Source organism: Phragmites australis, chromosome 1 (genome assembly GCF_958298935.1).
Source record: "Phragmites australis chromosome 1, lpPhrAust1.1, whole genome shotgun sequence".
In the NCBI taxonomy this organism is placed as follows: Eukaryota; Viridiplantae; Streptophyta; class Magnoliopsida; order Poales; family Poaceae; genus Phragmites; species Phragmites australis.
Genome location: NC_084921.1, coordinates 22,150,820 through 22,175,166, shown reverse-complemented (window position 1 = coordinate 22,175,166; position 24,347 = coordinate 22,150,820). Strand labels below are relative to the sequence as shown.

Genomic DNA, 24,347 nt, shown 5'->3' with positions numbered 1-24,347 from the left:
AGTAGTTAGAACAGTACCCCAGGGAGAATGTCGCATTATTCCACTGGACACACACAATTTCCAACGTCATCATAATCCTTTGCAGGGAAAGATTCGCTTAAGAGATATTCGAGACGATGAATGGACGAACTCCCTATAGTACTCTGGTTACTATGAACGACCCTCAGTAGGGCTACGACTGAAACTCCCTTCTTCCTAGTTTTTGGCATTGAGGCAACGCTCCCCTCCGAGATCACCCTCCAATCTCCTCGAGCGACCAACTACTCAGACGACGACCAGGTGGGGATACGGGAGGATGACATAAACCTAATCAAAGAGTTATGCAATCGTACTCTAATTCGAGTAGTCTGATATCAACAGAGCCTCAGGTGCTATCACAACCTCAAGGTGCAAGAGCAAACACGGGTCATAAATGACCTCATCCTTAGATAGATTCAGAATAAGGTAGGTCAAAACAAGCTCTCTCATAAGTGGAAGGGTCTCTACAAAGTGGTCGATGTTACCCGATCTGGTGCGGTCATGTTAGCCATGGAGGATGACCATGAATTGCACAACTCCTGGAACATAGCCCAGTTGCGCAAGTTCTATGTATAAGGCTGTTCAGAAATGAGCTATTTTTTCAATTTTGCAGGATCTTTCGAACGAGCGTGGAGTATGGCTTGTAAGTTTTTCTGATTCAAAGACAAAATTCTCTGTTTTACAGGATCTCCTAAACAAGAACAATCTCTTGTCAGCTTGTTAGTTTTTTCAATTCAAGGGTCAGACCACCTGGTCGGTAGCTTTTCTGCTGACTAGATGGTCGGGGGCTACAACGGTATAGGTTTTCCTTTTTAGGTTTCCTTTTTATGCTATCACAATATTTTGACTGATCGCTCATGTGGTGAGTTTCAAATTGATTGGGAAGGAATAAAAATGGTCGCTCGCCTATTATCAAGGGTATGGGCAGCTGATGGATACTGACCACGAGGCCACAAGCCCAAACTCGGGCCACCGAAGGGCTTATAGGGCTAAGGGTTGTCCTATATAGGCACCACGAACCTAGCTAGTGAGCGGCACGGAAAGCCAGGATCCCCTCTATAAGTAACAACTAGCTGAGCCTGCCCACCGCACGAGCACAAAAAAAATTATATGAAAACAAGTCCTCGAGTACAAAAAGACTGCTAGGATAGTGCCTAGGGGCTAGTTCTAATGATTTTGTTTAGTGTCCCTAGGATCCGAAGATGCCCCTCAACGGGTCGAACCAGACGGTCCAAAGAAGGGAGTGAGCTGCATACAAGAATGAGTCTACATGGTTGGCGAGCTCTGTCGTGGTCCACATAAAACCATCAAAACCTACAGAGACTGTCGAAGCAAGGTCGAGGTCGGGGAAGTGATCACTGACACGCGCAAGAGCAAGGCAGGTGTCGGAGACTCCGACCTCAAAGAGGTGGTCACCACTAGGTCTCATGAAGCCTCTACTAGAGGTCACCTGCCTCCTCAAAGGCCGCCAAAAAATAGTTAATATGACCGATCACGATATCCCTAGGAGTTACGTGGACATGGACGCCAGTAGCTTGGAGTAGCGAGTCAAAGGGGGTGAACGCCCGACTAAGGCAATGGTAGAAGTACACCTGCCGTTGGTCGTTCTCCCTCAACGTCCCCTCCAAGTCCCTTTGTACCACGAGCAGTTCCTCCTTACAAACTGGTCCGAAACAAGTCGCAGAGCACACAGAAATTAGTTGGTCAGGTATTACTCGGCTAGTCTAAGACTACACGTGGCTTAGTTTGTGGAAAGACTGGCACACCTCGAAGATCACTCTGAAAGATCTATCACTAAACCGCAAACCCAAGCTCACACTCGGAAACCACCTCCAGACTACGCTATCGTGATGTCATCTATGGTGGTGGTCGGCGACTCAGAGCGAGAAGGTGATTTGGTTATTTCGGGATTCTATGACCACAGTAGCGACACAAGCCTATCAAAGAAATGTAGAAGGTCAATCAAGTATCATACAAACTTAAAATACAGACTGGTGTTTACTCTTCCTCGATCTCCACCAGGAAGAGAGACCCTATGAACTTCAGTGGCCCTTGGCACTCCACCTCCAACTTCACTTTCGGTGATCACGACCCCCTCATGGACGATCTCAAGGTTGAAGTTGGGGTCACAGCAGCTGTAGCACCTGAGAACATACCCTGGTATAGTCTTAGCTACCTTCACCACATCCTCCATTGTCCTCACCGCCAAGATGCTCAGGAGCTAGGTGAACTTCTCCACCAAGACGTTGATGGAGTAGGCCCAACCCTAAGTGGACTCTTTGATGAGCCCATGGCTCCTTCGGATATGATCAATACCGTAAATAATCCTCAAATCATACAAGGTCTAATTATAAGAGCACGTGCATGATAATTAGACCACCAGGTGAACTCATTTCTTGTTGTTCATGCTTTCTTGGATGGATTACTACTAAATTCTTGTGATATTTTATTGCTTATGAATGTGGAAGAAGCACCACAACCTTACCCGACGTCACTCCTTGAAGGACAAATCTACTCAGACTCGAGTCTGAGCTCTTGTCGTGACTATGGTCGTGGTCGAAGTCATGGTCATGGTCGAGTCTCAGGACAGCACGTCAGTAAAACGGGCATAACTCTCTCATACGAAATTCATTTTAGGAGATCTTAGACAATCTGGAAAGATTACGATGATCCTTTTCCAATGGATATGAGCTCGACCAAATATTCCATATATTTTAGTCAAAGTCAAAGAAATAAGGTGTTGCACCATTATTTTGGACCTAGTTGAGTCTTGTAATCGTGTCAGGGTCAGAGTCCAGTTTGTGTATGCCTCTTTCCACTGTTGCATAACCCTAGGTATATCCTCACACCCACCTATAAATATATAGTAGTCATCATAGTTTAGGCTCGGGTTTAGCTTAGATTATTCTATTTTAGACAGTTTCACTATTTATCGGTTTGTTGAACCCCAACTCGAGTACTTCACTAGTAATCAACAATATTCAGATTACATCTATCTATTCTTGCTGTGTTCTTGATTCGCTGGTAGGAAAATCCTTCTTGATGAGGTCAACCGCGTCTTAGCGCGGTTGATAACTACGGAGTAGTGTTATAGTGGTTACGAGGGTTCTTAATCTATTATGATCAGAGCTTTTGGATCATCAACGTCGAAACTCCACCAAATCAACTTATCTTATTACCTACGGAAGATCGGGCATCCCCGCATCAAGTGGTATCAGAGCTTCGGGTGTCTGTTAGGTAATCTCATTTATCCCCTTTGTTTCTTTTTGTTCTATTACCGAGAGTCCAGAAAATTGCCCCTCAAAAAGATTTAGATCATAGTTATTCCATTGTCCAAACCACTTTGTACCCTTCACGATTTTGTTTTTAGTTTTCACGTTATTGAGTTTGAATCCATCGTTGGTGTCTTTGTTGCTGATCAAGTAATTGTGTCCTATTTTTCTAGCATCGAGTCCTTATCTGTTATAGCCGAGTAGTCATTCCGACCATCCACTCGGGGTTTGACCAGTCACTCCGACCATCCACTCGGGGTCGGGCCATCTAGTCGTCATGACCACCCACTCGAGTTCCGACCAGTCACTCCAACCACCCACTCGGGGTCCGACCATCTAGTCGCCGTGACCACCCACTAGGGTTCCGACCAGTCACTCCGACCAATCACTCGGGGTCTGACCATCTAATCACTGTGACTACTTAGTCGGAGTCACCCACCTTCTCGGATCTGACCACCATAGCCGAAACAGAGGTAGGCAAAGTTCAGAGAGAGAGAGAGAGAGAGAGAGAGAGAGAGAGAGAGAGAGAGAGAGAGTATCTTTTTATTACCTTTATACCTCTGCTCTTTGGAAAACGTTTGTGACCCACGTATCTCACTAGTCTTAGAAAAGGCAGTTGAAGAGTTTTGAGTTTGTGTCACATTCGAAAAAAAAACAAGAAGCAAAGATCTTCAAAAAGAGAGAGAGAATTAAAAAAAATCAGTCTACATTGCGAATTATGTTTCATTGTGCTTGTGTCTATTATAGTTTCTGGCTTGCTTGAGCTGATTCTAGGAACGTGTTTAGGCCAGCAACTGTGACGAGTACTGTGGACTCTTATTCAGCCGTGCTAATCTGATTTCAATTATTGCTATTCCTTGCTACTAAATATTGCCTGTTCAAGCTACACCTTCTCTCAATCAGAACGATTTCTTCCCTTGCAACTACCTCACTCGCACCCAATAAGGTATCACGAACAAGCCACCGGTTGTGCTAACTGCTGTGATTGGTAAGTACACTTGCAAGAGTGTGGTAAGACGCTTGAGAGTGTGTGACTCCACTTCACTTTCCACCACCTAGTATTCAATAGAGATAATATATTTTGTTATCTTATGTCTACTACTCACCATGGCAGGTGAAATATTGGATGTGAAAGAGTGTGTTTTGAGGAAAGAACTCACAATGGTGTTGGATGATCATCGACAAACTATTAATGACAATATTGACAAGAAGCTTGCAAAAACCAATACCGCATTGCAGCTACTCAATGAAAGTATTGTAATGCTCAATACACGCTTTGATCAGCCTTCACCCTTCGGCAGACATCACACTCAGCAACATATCGAGAGATTTCTCGCTTCATGCGAGTCCACTAAAATCGCAGCTTGAGGTCTTGATACATCTTCGTGTTGCCCAGATGAATAGACAACAACGAATCATGAGCCTCATCTAATATCTTCTTCCTCAACGCCTCGATCCTTGGAACCACTAGATGGTTCCCAAACCACAGAATGCCCTGAATATCTTCTGAAAAGCATAAGGCCTAACCGATCTTCATCTTCTATCGGATTCGGGCCATACCCTTATCATCTTTCTGAGCCACCCTAATTTCATCCAGGAGAGTGGACTTGATGTCCAAATTGGCAAGAAAGCCATCCAGAACCATTTCGAGTCCAAGTCGGCGGAAATCATCATAGAGTGTGGAATTCCCGGGCTCGATCATAAGCCAATTGCTATGAGCTTTTTATCTCAAGGCATCAACGACCACATTCGCCTTGCCGGGGTGATAATGAACTTTCAGCTCATAGTCTTTGATCAACTCGAGCCATCTTCGCTGCTTCATATTTAGATCTGCTTGAGTGAAGATATATTTGAGGCTTTTGTGATCTGTATAGATACGACACAAGTTGCCCATTAGGTAATGGTGCCAAATCTTCAGAGCGTGCACAATTGCGGCAAGCTCTAAGTCATGCGTTGGGTAATTCTCTTCATGGCGCTTCAACTGACGTGAGGCATAAGCAATGACCTAGCCTTCTTGCATAAGGACACAGCCGAGGCCTATGCCGGAAGCGTCGCAATAGACATCATAGTCCTTGTTCACATTGGGCTGAGCAAGAACGAAAGCGGTCATGAGCAACTTCTTCAAAGTCTGGAAAGCTGACTTGCATCACTCAACCACTCGAACACACTGCCTTGCTTCAACAGTTCAATCATTGGCTTAGCTATCTTGGAGAAGTTCTCAATGAACCGACGGTAATAGCCTGCGAGTCCGTGAAAACTCCGGATGTTAGTGACATTCTTCGGCTGGACCTAGTTGAGCACATCCTGCACCTTTCTTAGGTCAACTGCAACACCGTTCTCTGATAGAACATGACCCAAAAAAGTTACCTCCATGAGCCAAAACTCGCACTTGCTGAACTTGGCATAGAGCTGATGATCTCGGAGTCGGCCAAGAACAACACAAAGGTGCTCAGAATATTCTTCTTCAGTCTTGGAGTATATAAGAATGCCGTTGATGAAAACCACGACAAACTTATCAAGTTCCTCCGTGAATATCGTGTTCATTAAGTACATGAAAAATGTTTGAGCATTTGTCAATCTGAAGGACATGACGGTGAATTCATAAAGCCTATAATGGGTCGAGAAAGTCGGCTTTGATATATCCTCCGGTCGGACCTTGATTTGATGGTAGTCCAACCTTAAGTCAATGTTCGAGAAAACTTGGGCACCTGTTAGCTGATCGAACATGATATCAATCCTAGGAAGCGGGTACTTGTTCTTGACTATGACCTCACTCAACGGACGGTAATCAACACACATCTGCAAAGTGTCATCCTTCTTCTTCACAAATAGTATCGAGCATCTCCATGGGGAGGAGCTCGGATGTATGAAACCCTTTGACAGAAACTCTTGAATCTGTTTCTTCAACTTAGCTAGCTTAACTAACGACATCTTATACGACTTCCTTGAAACTTGGGCCACTCCAGGCACGAGCTCAATAGAGAACTCCACTGCTCGGTCGGGCGGCATCCTAGGCAACTCATCCGAAAAGACATCCGGGAATTCACACACCACAGGGATACTCAACAGATCCATGGTGGGGATAGCCTTCAGAGTATAAAGGCAAGGATCAATGGCCTTCAACTTCAATTGAATTTGGGTGCCAGGTGGACCATTTAGAGTAACGGTCCGCTGAGCACAATCCATGACAACTTTGTTCTTAGTGAGCCAATTCATCCCTAAAATGACATCTATCCCCTTGACTTCATTACCAACAGATTTGCACTGAACGGTATCACATTGATAACAACCGACACTCTAGGCACACATGATTGATAAACATGTTGGCTCTGGGTGCATCAATGAGATAAGGTGTAGGAGTGGCACTAACACTCAGGCCATGATGCAGGACATAGTTTGCAGTTACGAAATAGTGAGAGGCTTCGGAGTCAAAAAGAACAACTGCAGGAGTAACAACGGAGTTGAAATTCATAAGCAACGTACCCATCAGTATGGTGTCACCCTTGTGAACATCCTCAGTGGTGGTTTGGCGCGCTCGGCCAAGCTTGGGGACGTGGGTCTCTTGACAGGACTGCGATGCAGACTGAGTAGGGGGTGGCCTCGGATAGGAGCAATCTCGGGTGTAGTGCCCGACACTGTCACAGTTGTAGCACGGGTCGCTGGGGCCACCTGTCATGCTCACTTGAGAGCCAGCTGGTTTTGCAGGCTGCCCTTGTGGAGCGGAGAAAGCTAGACGCTGCACAATCCACATTGGATGTGGAGCACTCGAGGCCAACACATGAAATGGTGGAGGCTGACTCTCAGTGCGGGCACGTTGAGAGCTCCCGCCCATGGAAGGCGATGGACCCCTCTTGCGCTTCTTCTCCTCTTGATGGTTCTTGAGCTTGACAACAAAAGGAGGATGGAGCCACATGCCCTTAGGCTCCACCCCAAAAGCACGACCTCCGAGAGTAGGATGAACTACTCTTGCCCGCCACCTTGATCGGCAGGCATGAAGTAGCCAAACACCGGCTCTACCTCAGCAGTAGCACCTAAAACGCAGGTTTGAGTATGAAGGTACTCGTAAGACTTAAACCATATAAAACACATATACATAGCTCGACTCCAAGGATCATGAGTGAGCTATTAGCAAGAAAAAGCCACATGATTAAGTTAAACATGAGTGATAAGCAACATAGACACATAGATGTAAGCAACTAAATTAACCAACAACAACATAATTCTACCCTGTTATAACCCACTGAACATAAATAACTGGAACCATTGTGAACATGTATGTAACAAAGACCAACTCAACCATCTCCCACAAATCCAACCATCAACCACAAGCGAAAACTCTACGACCAATGTAGATGGACAGAAGCGTGCTCATGACCGAGAGCGCGGTATTTCGAAATATTTTTACACCCTGCAGGGGATACTCCTGGACCCACACGATTAGAGGACTATACGGCTCGCATAACCACACAGGTCCATGCGAGGGGGGACTCATGTCAACCTTTCCCAATAAGCCCCGATCATTTGAAACATGCATCACTCGGCGTAGCGGTACTAGTACTCCCGGAGCAAACTAGTACCACTACAAGCCCGCTCGCTCACACCGTCGATGTTCAGACCCCAAATGACTACAACTATAAAGGTATTCGACTCGTCTTATCATTAGATCAGCATATGGTGAGTAACGAAAGTGCTAAAGCCAATGGCAGATACACCCCTAACACTGCCCACATCTTGCCTCATTCTCACCACTTATCCAACCGTCTCATCATCATCAAGTATTTGTGAACCAAGTAGTAAGCCCTAGGCTCACGAACAACAGCGACACCGTTGTTCGACTTCTACCAATGACTTAAGCATTGCTAAGCATATTGGACGACTCTTAGACATCGACCATGTGACTATGGCTACAAGGATATGGATAAACAATAATTCAAGGTAGACGAATTATGCAAACAACTTAGGTTCTACCCATTTGCCCGACATTGACTCGAAACATATGTAAACATACATAAGCATAATTTATCAATTTTTAGACTCTATTCATTTGAATAAAAGGTACAAAATGCTTAGTTGCTTGCCTTGCTGCACTTGGGTTTGCCTGACACTCCCCGTAGAGAATTCACAGAAATGCGGGAGCTCGCTGTCGCCTTCGCTCACACCCACATCACGCTCCAGTTCTTCGTTCACTAAAAGGGAGAACGCGTACAATGATGAGCACGAATGAAGTGCAGCTATGCATGCCACAATATGCGTATGAATAAAAGCCATGAAAATATACTTTAAATTACATGAACATCCTTTCCTAGTTAGCACAAGTCATAAGAAGACTAGCAAAATTGGATTCACCCATTTTAGACTTATAAAGAATTAACGGTGAATTAATGAAGCCTTAATATAATTAATTTATCCTATAAAGTTAATTAACTATTTCATGGCTAGAAACATTTTTAATAGGTAGAGGAGGTTATTATGAAACCAACAAAATTAGTTTCATAATTTTTAGAGCTACGAAGAATTTATTATGAAATTTACAAGCCACAAACCGTCTGATGAACAGTAACTACGGAGTATCCGTAAATTTCTGCGGATATTCCGCATTTGTGCGGAATATCCACGAATTTCTGCAGCTGGACCGCCTAGAATTGCTCTAAAAGGGGGAAAACTTTGCCAAATCAACTTGCTAGCCTCTCCAATCAAGGGGAACATGTTTGAGATAGTTTATGGGGACTAGAACTCACTCATCATCCCAGTAACTCGATTCCTAACTCAAATCTCATCTAATCCTCATTTTGGTCCAAAGCATCAAGAACTCATGAACTTTGCTTTATCACGAAATCGACCAACCAAATCACGAATTCATACCATGGGAAGCCTAAGAGACTTATCCACGGTGCTTCTGGAGGTTAGTGACCGCCAGGTGATGAAGAAAATAGAGTGAAACGCTCAGGAGATGAAAAAATCCGATGTTCCTAACATTTCAACCATAAACACCAAAAGATACCAAAATCAACTCGAATGCTCGAGGAAAATGAAAATGAATTGGCGGGATGGATAGCTTATGAGCTAGAGAACGCGTAGACACCACATGCTCACCTCAGTTCGACTTCTAGAGAGAGGAAACAGAGGAGGAGTGAGAGAGCTTGAGAGGGGGAGAGAGCAGCAGCTGCTGTTGCTGTGCAGCTCGGGTGGGAGACGTGGGGAGTGAGGAGGAGAGAGAGAGAAGGTGGGGGCTGCCCATTATGTGTGGTGGGTGGTGGGGCCACATGTGGGGCCCACGTGGAAGAGAGAGCAGGTCCGTTTTAACTGCGAATTCAATTCTTTTATCTCCCGAATTTCTTTCTCTCATCCAATGACTCGGAACATAGTGGTCTAGTATGCCAAAATAATTTATCATGAATTTAATTATGACACTAATGATGCGTGATTAAGCTTAATCACGCGATTACAGAATTTGGGACGTAACAATAACTCATGTATTAATGATGATCTATTTGCTAAGGTTAAGTTTACTATAATATCTTTTGAGGGTGCTTATGATGAAGGTATTTAGATTGGGAGATAACAAAAGTTTAATACTCATTTAGTTCCTGAAGTGCATAGAGTTAGACAATGTACTAGTGAATTTAAAAATTTTGCAATCATCTGGAGGAATAGGATATGCATTGATGGATTAGCACCTACTATATGGAATGTTTTAAAGATTGCTATGCGTAACAGATTTGTTTCCACCTTTTTTAAACATGATTTGTGTAAAAAATTACAGCGCTTAAACCAAGGTGATAATTATGTAGAAGAGTATTATTAGGAGCTACAAATTATCATGTTACGTAGTGAAATTATTGAGGATGAATAAGCTGCAATCGCACGTTTTTATGGAGGGTTAAGGCGTAAAATTCATGACACAGTCGATTACAAAGAATATGATGGCATTCCTATGTTGTTTCAACTTGCATGTTTGGCAGAAAAAGAATTGCAGGGATGACAACATAGGCCAAGGAACAATTTTAGAAGCTCAACTACTTTAAAATCAACGTCGGGTCAAGACAAAATAGCCCCATGTTCAGCTTCATAATATGTTGCTTCCTTCTCAAGTAGGGCACGTTCAGCAGTACCTTAGACACTATTACACGCTTCCGATGTAACAAAATCTGCTAGTGTGTAGGCTCTAGTGGAGAGCTCTTCTTCAATTGCTTTGACTGGTCACACAATTAGGATTATTTGCCACCAATGTAAGAGAATAGGCCATGTCATGAAGTATTGCCCAAGTCAGCGAGCATACATTGTAACAGAGGACGGTAGATATGTAAGTGCTAGTGATGTTGAGGATGAATATGCTCTTGTAGCTAACCTTGCAGGTGAAGAGGACGAACACGAGATGAATATCAACTATGAGGAAGAATTCAGTGCTGCTGCCACAGAGAATTATAGGACCCTCATTGTGCAGCGAGCGTTAAGCACTCAAATAGAGCAATCAGAATAGCTACAACGCCACAATCTATTTCAGATGTTTCTCGTAGTCAAGGATTACCGTGTTCACATTATTATTGACGGAGGGAATTGCAACAATTTGGTAAGTTCAGATTTGATCGAGAAGCTTGCCTTGACAATAAAAGCCCATCCTCACCCTTACCATATTCAATGGTTCAACAACAGCGGTAAGGTGAATGTAATGCAAACGACTATGGTGTATTTTTCTATTGGTTTATACCATGATTGTGCTGATTTTGATGTAGTACCTATGCAAGTATGCTCTCTTTTGCTATATCGACCATAGGAGTTTGATACAGATGTAACACATCATGGTAGAAGTAATAAGTACACCCTTATGTATAAAGGAAAAAAAGAACCTTTCTACCTTTAACATGTGTTGAAATTGTGAAATATAAAAAAAAGATAGCTAAAAATAAGATAAAGAGCATAAGCATGAATCTGAAAATCAGCAAGTAGCAAAACAAATTTTTTTACCCAAAAAGGAGAAGGTGACAACAACTTCTAAGTCCGATAGAATTAAATTAAAAGGGTGTGTTATGCTTGCAACAAAATCTGACCTTGGTAAAATTTATGACAATGAGCTGTCATGATATGCTTTGATATGCAAAGATACTTTAGTTTCACTCGATGATATATCTAGCTCTTTATCTCCTGTTGTTGCTAACCTTTTGCAGGAGTTTGTGGATGTTTTTCCAGCTGAAGCACCCCGGGATTACCACCAATTCGAGGAATAGAACATCAAACTGATTTGATTCCGGAAGCAACTTTGCCAAACCGTGCTGCATATAGGACCAATCCGGAAGAGACTAAGGAAATTCGTGACAAGTCCAAGACCTTTTGGATAGTAGGTACGTACGAGAAATCCTTAGTTCTTATATTGTTCCTGTTCTTTTGGTTCCTAAGAAAGACGGTAGTTAGCGTATATATGTTGATTGTAGATCCATCAATAATATTACTATAAGATATCATCATCCTATTTCTAGGCTAGATGACATGCTTGATGAGTTGAGTGGTTCTATAATTTTCACTAAAATTGACTTATGAAGTGGTTACCATCAAATTAGAATAAAACTTAGAGATGAATGGAAAACTGTGTTTAAAACTATTTTGGCTTGTATGAGTGGTTAGTAATGCGTTTTGTGTTAACTAATGCACCTAGTTCTTTCATGTAATTGAGAACAAAATTTTACGTGAATTTATTGAAAGATTTGTGGTGGTATACTTTGATGATATCTTGATTTATAGCAAGTCACATGAGTCACACTTTGATATCTACGTGTTGTTTTTAATGCTTTGAGATGCACGTTTGTTTGGTAAGCTCAAAAAGTGCATCTTTTGCATGGATCAAGTCTCTTTTCTTTGCTATATTGTTACTCCATAGGGAATAGAAGTGAATAAAGAAAAAATTGAAGCCATAAAAAGCTGGCCAACCCCTGAGACTGTTACTCAAGTGAAAAGCTTTCATGATCTTGCTGGTTTCTATCGGTACGTTGTGTGGAATTTCAACACCATTGCTGCCCCATCGAATGAATTGATGAAGAAGGGAGTGGATTTCAAATGGGGGCCTGTACGAGAAAAAACATTCAAGTTGTTGACTCTAACTCCCTGATTTTGGTAAGACCTTTGAGCTAGAGTGTGATGCTAGCAAGATTAGAATTGGAGGTGTGTTAATTCAAGAAGGTAAATATGTTGCTTATTTCGGCGAGAAATTAAGTGGGCCAAGTCTGAATTATTCTACCTATGATAAAGAATTGTATGCTTTAGTTTGTGTGCTTGAAACTTGACAATGTTATTTATGGCCTAAAAAATTTGTTATACATTCTGATCTTGAATCATTAAACATATTAGGAATCAAGCTAAATTGAATAAATGACATGCTAAATGGGTCGAATTTATTGAGTCTTTTCTATATGTCATAAAGCATAAAAAAGGAAAGAACAATGTGATTGCTAATGCGTTTTCTAGGCGTTATACCATGTTATCTCAACTTGATCATAAGATTTTTGGTTTAAAAACTATTAAGGACTTATATAATGTTGATTTAGACTTTAAAGAAGTGATTGAGCATTGTAAAGAAGGAAAAATATGGAATAAATATGTGTGAATGAAGAATTGCTCTATCATGCTAACAAGCTATGCATTCCAGTTAGCTTTGTTCGTCTTTTGTTGTTACAGGAGGCGCATGAAGGAGGATTAATGACATATTTTGGAGCAAAGAAGACTGAAGATGTGCTAGCTGCTCACTTCTTTTGGCCAAAGATGAGACGTGACGTCGAGCACTACGTTTTACGCTGTACCACTTGCAACAAAGCCAAGTCTCGCTTAAATCCACATGGTCTTTATATGCCTCTTCTTGTTCCTAGTGCACCATAGGAGAATATTTCTATAGATTTTGTTTTAGGACTGTCTTGGACAATGTGGAGGAGGGATAGTATATTTGTAGTTGTGGATAGATTTTTTAAAATAGCACATTTTACATACTATCATAAGAGCGGTGATGCTACAAACATAACTAATATGTTTTTTAGGGAAATCGTTCGACTACATGGAGTGCCTAATACTATCGTCTCGGATTGTAACACAAAGTTTTTGAGTCACTTTTGGAGATCACTTTGGAATAAATTTGGGACGAAGTTGCTATTTTCTACTACGTGTCATTCCCAGACTGACAATCAAACAGAGGTTGTCAACCGTACATTATCGACCATGTTATGGGCTATTCTAAAGAAAAATTTGAGGATATGGCAAAAGTGTTTACCGCATATTGAATTTGCTTACAATAGGTCGGTAAACTCCACCACCAAGGTAAGTCCGTTCCAAGTAGCTTATAGATTTAATCCCCGCGCTCCTATTGATTTACTACATTTGCCTACTTTTAAAAGACTTAATTTAGATACTAAGAAATATGCTGAATTTATTCTTAAGTTGTATTAAACAGCTAAAAAGAATATAGAGATCATGACTGAAAAGTATAGTATTGCTGGAAGTAAAAGTAGGAAGGAAATAAAACTTGAACAGGTGATTTAGTTTGGTTGCATTTGAGGAAGAATAGGTTTTCAGAACTAAGAAAATCAAAGTTGATGTCTAGAGTTGATGAACCATTTAGAATAATTAAGAAAATCAATGATAATGCATACAAATTGGATCTACATATAGATTTTGTTATTAGTCCCACATTTAATATTTCAGATTTGAAGCTATACTTGGGAGAAGAAGAAGAGCTTGATTCGAGGATGACTCCAATTTAAGAGGGGGAGGATGATAAGCTCATGGCTCCTTCGGATACGATCAATACCGCTAAGAATCCTCAAATCATATAAGGTCCAATTACAAGAGCACGTACATGACAATTAGACCAACAGGTGAACTCATTTCTCGTTGTTCATGCTTCCTTACCCGGACGTCACCCCTCGAAGGACAAGTCTACTTGGACTCGAGGCTAAGCTCTAGTGATGGTCGTGGTTGTGGTCAAAGTCGTGGCTAGGGTCATGGTCGAGTCTCAGGACATCACGTTAGTAAACATAACTCTCTCATACGAAGTCCGTGTTAGGCGATCTTTGATATTCTGGAAAGCTTACAATGAGCCATTTCCAATAGATATGAGCTCAACCAAATATTTCTTATAGATTAGTCAGAGTCAAAGAAATAAAGTGTTACACCACCGTTTTGGACCTAGTTGGGTCTTGTAATCGTGTCGGAGTCGGAATCCAGGTTGTGTACGCCTCTTTCCACGACTGCATAACCCAGGTCGACCTCCTCATGTCCCCTTATAAATATACAGTAGCAGTCATAGTTAGGTTCAGGTTTAGCTTAGATTATCCTATTTTAGACAGTTTTGCCATTTATCAGTTTGTTGAACCCCAACTTGAGTATTTAATTGGTAATCAGCAATATTCAGATTGCATCTATTTGTTCTTGCTTGTGTTCTTGATTCGTTGGTAGGAAAAACCTTCTTGGCGAGGTCGATCGCGTCTTGGCACGATTAATAACCACAGAGTGGTGGTGTAGTGGTTGTGAGGGCTCTTGATCTGTTCTGATCAGAGTCTTTGGATCATCAACGTCGAAGCTCCACCAAATCAACTTATCATATTACCTACCGAAGATTAGGCATCCCCGCATCACTCTTCCTTCAACTTGTTGGCTTCGAGCTCGACGCTCCTCAGGGGCCCCCGTATTGCCATAAAGGCAGTCTAAAGAAAACCACGAGTCATCGGCTCATCCTCCATCAGCTTGGAATGTTGAGCGATGAGCGCAACCCTCTCCTCTTGAAATATGTTTTTATCCTGTTGAAGTGTGGCATTCTCCTGCTGAAGCGCGTACCTCGCCTCCTTTTCCTCAGCCATTAGCCTCTCCAACTCAGCGCATCTACGGTCTATCACCTCCTTCTCAGTGATCAGTTGGTTGATGGAGGTAGGGAGGCTAGCGACTAAGGAGAGCAAGTCGGAGGCCGGAGCGGACCCCTAATAGGCTCTGAAGGGGCGGGGGTCAGGACGAGCAATTCAGATTGTGTTATGACCGCAGTTGGCTCGGGGGCTGGAATGCCCGACTGAGGCACCAGAGGAGGAGTTTCTATTGGAGTCGTTGACGGGGTGGAGGACCTGGAGCGTCAGCAAGTTACGGAGTCAAGAAAAGAACTCGAAATGTCTACGCCTAACCGGGGAACTTACCATGTGGTCATAGGGGTGAGCACAACTCTTGACCTCGCAAAAACCACTAAGTTGACCCGACGAGGAGGCCACATCAGTTGTCATGCCGCGGGCAAACAATGTCCCAATGGGCACATTTGGACACTTCCGCAAAAGCCGAATCCTCCGCTGACCTTTTTCTCCCCTTGTACGGGGACTCGACGTGTAGACTAGTCGGACCCAACTGACTCGGGGAGTGATTGATCGCTCCCTTGGTGGCTGGCACCGCTCGTCGTACCTCTGCCTGTGGTTGACTTTTGGCTGTGAGCTGTCTGGTCCCTGGCTAGGTTAGGGTGAGGCTAGTCACTCCTCTACTGACCAGTACTGCACATAAGATCTTCACCTGTGATTGACATCTGGCCCGGGGCTATCTGGCTGCCTCTGTGACTAGATGTGTCGAAGGCATGACTAGATCGATCACGAGGAAGCGGGGCCGTGCCCTATTGGGCACCTGGGTGGAGATCACGATGAACTCCACTCCCTGGGGCAGCCTGACTAGAGGCCTTCGGGACCTCGTCGATGACTAGACGCAAAATGTCAACCTTAGGAAGAGCCTGTAAATGACGTCAACTATGAAAATCCAGATCATAAGAAGGCTCGAGGGCAGGAATTTTGGAAATGCCAAACTTACCCTCTTACGTATGATCTCTCTGGAGGGGCGAGATCATATAATGGAAGAGCGCCGACCGTAGGATCGTCTTTCCTCAGGGAGCCTAGCATTAGGATTCAAACCCAGGAGTCGACGACGTCGTCGGTAAGATCTGAATAACAAAAGAGGTGTGAGAGGTCACACATATAAGAAAGGGTGATACCGGGGAATTGATAGCAGGGTAACCTGTGAAGTTCAACTAGGTCTTGTCATTTTGTCCAGAGTATATAAACGCTGGGTGTGCTCACCTCCACAGGGGACACAATCGGCGCTTCATGTAGTCACGCGCAACGTCCAACCTCGTCAACCAAGCTTTTCAAAGCTGGCCAACCCTTTTGGCTAGGGTCAGTAGCTGTGGGTGGTCATGAGTGAATTCCCCCAGTTTTTTGTGACCTGAGCCGACATGCTCGGCGTGCGAAGGTTGTCCAAGAAAATGTCAACCGCAAGGTAAAACTAATCCTCCCTCCATCCTGACCACAACGACTTGAGGCGAATTCCCCTAGTTCTTTGTGATGGTGGCCAGTTTGTTCTTTGCTGGTGGCCGGATGCTCTTTGTGGTGGTGATCCGGCTGGCCTCCGTGCCACGGCCGTGATGGTGGAGGTGGGAAGGCATTGTGCTCCGGCCGGCCATATGCTGTGATCAGCGATATGTATTTGATCTCTGTCTTCTGGCCTCGGTTGCCCTTTTGTCGTGGAGACATATTTGTGCCCGGCTTGTTTCTTCTCCTCTTTCTGACCTTTGGTCTTTTGTCGTTAGCTGGGAGTTGGGGCCACCGTATAAGCCACCGGTTGGGGACCGAGCGCCTCTGTACTGGTGTTGGTCGCTGTTAGGACCATTATGTGCAGATGGTTGCCGTTTAGCCTCCCCTGTTGCTAGTAGATGCATATGGTGGCTTATGAGTTGATGCGGCTCGGATGAATTGAGGATTGATCTCTCTATCCTCTATTGTCACTGTGATGAGTTCTGAATGTGGGCACTGTCAGTTTGCCCCATTGATCAATCTAATGGGCGCTGCTCTCTTTGCTATCTAGGGTGATAGCTTTGTGTGATGGTGCTGTTAGTTTTCCTTCTATTATTAAGATGGAGTTGTGCATTATGTTATTGCCCTTTCAGATTATATATTGAGTTGAGGTCTGGCTGTTGAGGCTTGTTCTCGCTCGGCTAGTGCTGTTCAAGGTCTGTGGTTGCTAGCCCTAGTGGATGTTAGAGTAATATTCCTGATCTGTAGATATGTTGCCTGGTGTTAACAATCTGATAGAGGGTTCCCTTGTGGTTCTGGTATTTCTGTCGCTTGATTTAGCTTTACTATTGGTCTTGTCAGCTGTAAGCAGTCTTGCCTCCCTGTGGCCGATTGCCGTCCGGTTATGACTTGTTGGCACATCATTGTGTTGAATGGCCATACTCCCTGGTACTTGTTTCAATTAGAGATGGGTTATGTTAGGTGGTGTGGTTGCTAGATGTACAGTTTGTTGGCTGTTCCTCTTATCAGTGAGGTGGGCTAAAATATAGCTTGCCCTCTGTTAGCAGTTGAGGCTGGTGATGACCATTTGGGCATGCTGTTCGCCCTTTTTTGATATTTTGTCCTGTGTGGCTGATTTTGCCCCCCTCCTTGCTGGCTGTCACTGTTTCCTTGTGGCTGTTATCTTTGGGGCTATGGTGCCTTTGCAGCTTGTTATAACCTTTCGTCTTTGTGGTATTCGCCTGTGTGGCTCTGTTGTTGTGTGATAGGTTGTGTCGGTGATATGGGAACCAGAGGTCCTCGAGTCCTGAGACCAGGACAGCAGAATGCCACGTGACGCCTTCCCTCGGTGACTATCTCCCCGAGGCCCGAGAAGACACAGTTCTGGGAGAGGGCGCTCGGGGCCATGAACAGTGATCCCTGAGTACCTGAGTTCCCCGAGCACCCGAGAAGACAGAGTTCCGGGAAAGGGCACTCAGGGCCATGAACAGTGGTCCCCGAGTACCCGAGTTCCCCGAGGACCCGAGAAGACAGCGTTCCGGGAGAGGGCAGTCGGGGCCATGAACAGTGGCCCCCGAGTACCCGAGTTCCCCGAGGACCGGAAAAAGACATATCCGGGAGAGGGCACTCGGGATTATGAACAGTAGTCCCCCGAGCACCCAGAGTTCCCCGAGGACCTGAGAAGCCCCTTACCGGTGGACCCCACAAGGGCTCAGCGGTGAGGTGTCAATTGGTGAGAGACCCAATGCTGCATTTAAGAGGGAGCGTGGCCTGTCACTTCCAACCACTCCCCCCACGCCTGTTGTCAGTCCCTGCCACCGCTTGGCAGGAAGCGTGGGGACATTTAATGTGACGGGTCCCATCGCACGTCACCCTGCGCGGCTGAGAGATGTCATCGCTGGGCTCGAGGCATATCGCCTGCCGCCCTACTGTGTCAGACCTGCTCTGATCGGGCGGGCACGTGGGGTGGTTCGGTGGCTGCCCGGTGGGCCCCCCTCCTGCAACTGCTAAAGCCGAGCGTAATGGGCGACAAGACCGACCGGGGACGCATATTTCAACCCCGGTAACGTCGAGCTGCATCCCATGATGATTGCTTTCCATTTATGGCTCATAGGGACTCGTGCCCTCCTTTCTGGGCACGCCAAGCCTCCCCTGACAGGATAAAAGGGGGGTGCACCTCAGAGAAGAAGGGGCTCAGACAAGTTTTACAAGTTCAACAGGCGACACGGTCACGACATACGAAGCACGAAGCCGAGTAGAAGCTTAGAGAGATCGACGCTTGAAGACCGAAGCTCTAGACTTAGACAAAAACCTTGTAACACGAGAGATCCAGAGAAAGGCATTCCCAGAGCAATAATAGCATACACACAGGAGTAGGGTATTACGCTCCGTGCGACCCGAACCTGTTTAAAATCCCTCGAACATTTATTCCCACTAGCATCCGATCATCCGTCCCGCCTACATCCCATATACTCGTATTAAATTCACGTACGAGGTAGATTCAGAATCATTCCCCCGGTCGAATCTCAAAGGGGGTCCCTCATGATCCCCGCTTGAGGAGTTCATCCTCCGACAGGTTGAGATTAGAGGTTGTAGATAGGAGTCTAGAGACACGCGCCGTTTACCGGGCTCCCAAGAGGTTGTAGCTGGTAAACAGACGTGCAGCTAAACTCTCTCTCCCTCTATCTCGTTGTAGTACCTGAGGCTATGGGTGATGATAAGGAGCTGCAGTTTCTGAGGCTTCTGTGACCGATAATGACCCGAGATGTATAAACAATCCATAAAACTCATGCTAGACTGTTTGTCCCTTTTTTTACTGTGTTGATTTCTAACTCTTACTTTGCCTTATCTGTGATGTATGTGACTACAACCTTTGCAGACTCGGAGACGACTCGATGACGATCAGTAGCAAAGTAGTTTAATCGGATGTTACCCGGAAAACGGGCGTAATTAACCGGATGCTTCACGAGACCACGGGAACCATGACGAATCAATAGCCAGATCAGAAGAGCTAGTGAGATAACGTGTGTATGAGTATAGACCAAAAGATGTTGTAATCAATGAAACTTGTACTTCGTGAGTTCAGTAATGAATGAATAAAATTTAGTGTTTCTATTGCTCTGATGTTTATTGGCACGCCCGCAATTTATACAGTTACAATTATATGATATACTGCAATTCGAACACAACGATATGTTTCGAATCCACAAAACAAGTGGAACAAGGCCCTGTTCTCAATGCGCTGACTTGGCTGGAAAACAGGTTCAATATTCACAGGGAGGGCTACAAAAATTCCCATGTTCCAGACGTTCTACAATCAGTTGTTGCAGAACTGCAACAGCCATGCAACTGCGCTGCAGTCAGGGTTCAGGCTACCCTTCCTGACTATAAGAGAACAGAAAGATCCCTTCTATTTTCTTTAGAGAGAAGCAGCCTGATTCCCTACAGTAGCATCTCATGCAAACTAAAGACAAGTAAAGCAACAACTGTTCGTGCCAACCAAGAATGAAGTACGACCACAGCCACACTGCCTCTTTGCTATGCAAAAATAATAATAATAGTAATAATAATAATAATATAAAACAGGCAGCACCATATCGCTTTCCATGGAAAGAAAGAGCCTGTATAAAAACTCTTGAAGATCCAAAAGGATGCGCAGCTCGTACTACATACAACACAAGGTTTAAACCACTGTCACTTTAGCACATTGCCATAATATATCCCTCTCCAAAGGTAAGACTGAGCAAGCTTTTAGGAGGCCCAGCTTTGGGATACAATCCTTAATTATGGGCCAGACATGCTTTCGCTATAAGAATATTCCAGATAACAAGCCACAACTGAGAGTAGCCAGAAAGGCATGCATGGTCCAATCTTCCAAAGAAAATGCTCAGGATCGTACTTCTACTAGTTGCTGCCCACTCATGACAGAGAGCATGCATACAGATAGTTAAACTACTCATTCCCACAATGTCACTATTAAGCGAGCACAAGAAAGTCACATCTCACGACAGCAAACTAATTATACCAGCCAGTACCTAACTTGTTTAAGAGCCCAGGACAATCAGTGGGCACTAGGGAAATGATAATTTTACATACTTACTGAACTAATGCAGCTTCATGCCCTCCTAAGCTTCGCCCCACAATTGAGCTGTACAACCATCATATTCCGTCCAAAATCGCCACCTGTCTAGCTCGAACCATTGAGGTGCTCCAGAGTTTCCGCAGCGTGCCTCGACGATGGTCTCCGCTCAGGATTGGCCTGAACACAAGCGAGAGCGACTTTTAGTACTGCAATCATCTCGTCCTCCCGTTCTGAATCTCGGGCTAGTAAAGGATCGAGCACATCGGTGGATGGTTTCTTGTCTTCAATGCAGAACTGGACCCATTGAACGAGATCCATCTGCACAGTTTCCAAGAGAACAGCAGGTGATCTGCCTGTAAGCATTTCAAGCAGGACCACGCCGAAGGAGTAGACATCCCATTTCTGTGATGGCTTCAGCGTTTTCAGTGCTTCTGGTGCTTGATAGCATGACCCTTTGCTCACAAGAGGGCTCACTGAGGCATCTGATTGCTGGCTCTGAGCCTTTTCTAAACCAACTTGGTCTGATTGCGTGAAAGGTGATGCTCCAGCAATGTTTGCAAGTCGCCCAAGGCCGAAATCTGAAATGTATGGCTCCATGTTTGTTCCAAGGAGCACATTGTTTGGCCTCAAGTCCCCATGAACATACTTTTTGGGGCTAAATTCATGCAAGAAAGACATCCCCTTGGCGACTCCTTTCATGATCTTCAAACGAGCTTCCCATGGCAATGGCGTGAATGTCATTGTCCCAGGTTTACCTGAAAGCCATAGCAGTTTGCCAGAGCAAGGAGTCAACAAACGAATCACTAGCTCAAAAAACCGCCACACATATCCTACTAGAAGGTGAGAATATACTCGAGTAATCTTTATTCCAATATGTAAGAAATGCTCCAACTTCTGAATAAAGATAAGAGCTAACAGAAGAGTAGGTCACATCAGAAAGTCAATGTTTCACTAATGCCATAATCAAAATCGTACCAAAAACTAATAATTGATCGAAGAGGAATAAAGAAGTTGGTAATTTTGTATGAACTGAATTCCTAACATACTAAATTCAAAGAACAATAAAAAGTTTATGCATAGTGACATCAAGGGCATACCAAATTTCCATCCTACTGCAGTTATTGCACTAAATTAAGGAACGGGGAATTAGTATTCTGATTCACACAAGGATGATAAGGAACTTTTCAATTACTTGTTCTTGAAACAACAGAATCAATAAAAAAGGGCATAGCCAAGGCATTATAAATCTTTATGTAAGTCGCAAAACCATGTGTGTACCGTGAATTGCTGCGGCGAGGCTGCCATTAGGAATGTAATCATATATCAGCAACTTCTCATCAAAAGACCAGTAGTAGGCTCTCAAGGTAACAATGTTGGGATGCCGGACCTTGCCAATCGCCTCAACCTCGGTCTGAAATTCCTTAAACCTCTGCAATCCACCTTCCCCAAGACGCCTCACCGCCATCGTGAGCCCATCCTCAAGAACCACCTTGTACACAATCCCAATCCCACTCTTTCCCAGCACAAATGCTGACGCCTTGAGCAGCTCATCCAGATCAAACCTCACTTGCTGGTCCAATGCCACAAGATCGTATTGCTCCGCATGCTCGGATGGAGTCTCAGACTCATCCCTGCTAAAACAGCCGCAATCCTTGCCACATTTCAACCCTTTAGATCCGGCAGCTGCACCCCGCCCCTTGTCCTTGGATGAAACCGCCCTCCAGTAGCAGTAGAAGAACACCAGCGCAATGATCAAAATCCCCACCACGTCACTCAGCACAATGGCCACAATGGCAACCTTCCCCAGCCCCTTGTTCCTCCCTTTGCCGCCACCAGCCGCCTCGGGCGTGGACGAGTCCCCATCCTTGGGCACGAACGGGTTGGACGATGGCATGGCGTCAGGCGAGCACGGGTTCTTGAGCGGCGGTCCACAGAGGCCCGGGTTGCCCACGAACGCCGTCGGCCCCCGGTTCTCCAGCGCCCCATTCTGCGGAATCGGGCCCGACAGATTGTTGTAGGTGAGATCGATGTAGACCTTCTCCGGCAACCTCCCGAGGCTCGCCGGAATGGGCCCCGAGAACTCGTTGTGCGAGAGGTCGACCGTGCCCTGGAGCCTGGAGAGGTTCCCGATGTCGTCCGGGATGGCGCCGGAGAAGCGGTTGTAGGACAAATCGAGCCGCTCGAGCGCCGCCAGCTCCCGGCCGAACCCCGCGGGGAGCGGGCCGGTGAGGTTGTTCCGTCCGAGCGCCAGCGAGCGGAGCCGCCGGCATTTCAGGATCGACGCCGGGAGACTGCCGTTGAGGGCGTTGGAGGAGAGGTCTAGGATCTGGAGGTACGCGAGGTCCCCGAGCTCCTCGGGGACCGGGCCGTAGAGCTCGTTGCCGTAGAGGACGAGGCTCTGGAGCGCCGTGGCCCCCGTGAGGAGCTCGGCGGGGACGGGGCCGAAGAGGTGGTTGCTGCGGAGGTTGAGATGGCGGAGAGAGGCCGGGAGCGCCGGGGCCGCGGGCAGCGCGGCGACGAGGCGCTTCCGGGGCAGGGAGAGCGCGACGACGCGGCGGGGGGCCGAGGAGCCGGTGTCGGCGGAGCAGACGACGCCGTTCCACGCGCAGGGGTCCGGCGCCGTGGCGTTCCAGTTCGCGAGCGCGTCCGTGGGGTCCTGTAGGACGGCGGCCTTGAAGGCCAGCAGCGCCTGCCCGTCCGGCGTGAGTGCGTCGGTGGTGGCGGGGGCGGCGGCGAGCAGTGCGAGGAGGAGGGCGAGGTGGTGGAGCGCCACCATGGCGTTGCGAGTGGGCGAGTGGGGCTGTGCAGTGGGGGAGTGAGAGGAAAAAGGGGCGGTGGTGTGGTGGGCATGGGTGGGCAGCTGAGGATAAAGAAATAGTCTACTGCTCTTCGGTGTGCACCCCTTTCCCCACAGCACTCGCCAAACTAGAAGGGGATTTGTTTTGTTATTTCGCTATATCATGGAGTTTTTTTGTCCGGTAATTCAAATCCGGTGTGGACCTCCAGGGCCGTGCAGCGCTTCAGGCGTAGTTTCTCTGTCGGCATCCCAAATCTCAATGTAGCATCTCAGTCTCAGTTTTGGGTGAGGTATCCCGTTCAGAGGACACGTTTCAGATGCGCCACTGTCGGATGATATGAAATTACTACTACCAGTTTAGTGGCTATTTTGGGTGTGCTGGATTACGATCTTATTAATCTTAATGTACAATACAGAGTACAAACTGTGACATTATACTAGTATGAAAGTAGCGCCTGGCCGAACTCAGTGCTTGTTGGTACCTGTTTGGCGAATTATTGACGAATTTGTACCGTTTTCAATATTCACGTCATTTTCAACATAGAAGTCAAGCAGGTTCCTCCGGCCGAGCGTCTGGAGTACCAGCGTGGTCCATGGTTCATTTGGAGTCTGGTACCAGTCATGATCACCAGTTGCCTGCCGTACGGGTACGGTGTGATCAATTGACGAGTGGGTTTCCAACGGTATTGTACATTGCAATTGCAATTAAGCTAATGGTGAATCCTACTACTCTCTTGCCGTTAGCTCATGGGTCCACCAAGATCTTGTAAACGTTGCTGCAGATCACATGCCACCTCTCCCTCCGGTTGCTGCGTCTACCGGCCTGGCCTCAAACGTAGTATCATCTTTCCGCGCACAGTACAGAGTACAGTGAATCAAAAAAGTGATTAGTG

The 24,347-nt window shown here is 45.6% G+C and overlaps 1 protein-coding gene across 1 annotated transcript; it reads right to left on the bottom strand.

The window, feature by feature from the left end:
• Nucleotides 1-20,419: 20,419 nt before the first annotated feature.
• Nucleotides 20,420-23,567, bottom strand: LOC133912751 (receptor protein kinase-like protein ZAR1). The gene is made up of 2 exons (XM_062355644.1): nucleotides 21,936-23,567; nucleotides 20,420-21,412 (listed from the first exon to the last, which is right to left on the bottom strand). The coding sequence occupies exons 1-2, from the start codon at nucleotides 23,431-23,433 to the stop codon at nucleotides 20,763-20,765; spliced, it is 2,148 nt and encodes a 715-aa protein (XP_062211628.1). The 5' UTR covers nucleotides 23,434-23,567; the 3' UTR covers nucleotides 20,420-20,762.
• Nucleotides 23,568-24,347: the final 780 nt, after the last annotated feature.

Bases quoted from the DNA above. Each gene is read 5' to 3' on its own strand.
- LOC133912751 (XM_062355644.1), bottom strand. From the start codon at position 23,433: ATGGTGGCGCTCCACCACCTCGCCCTCCTCCTCGCACTGCTCGCCGCC. The intron at 21,413-21,935 runs GTACACACATGG...TATGGCTTTCAG, and splicing joins CCTCGCCGCAGCAATTCACG to GTAAACCTGGGACAATGACA.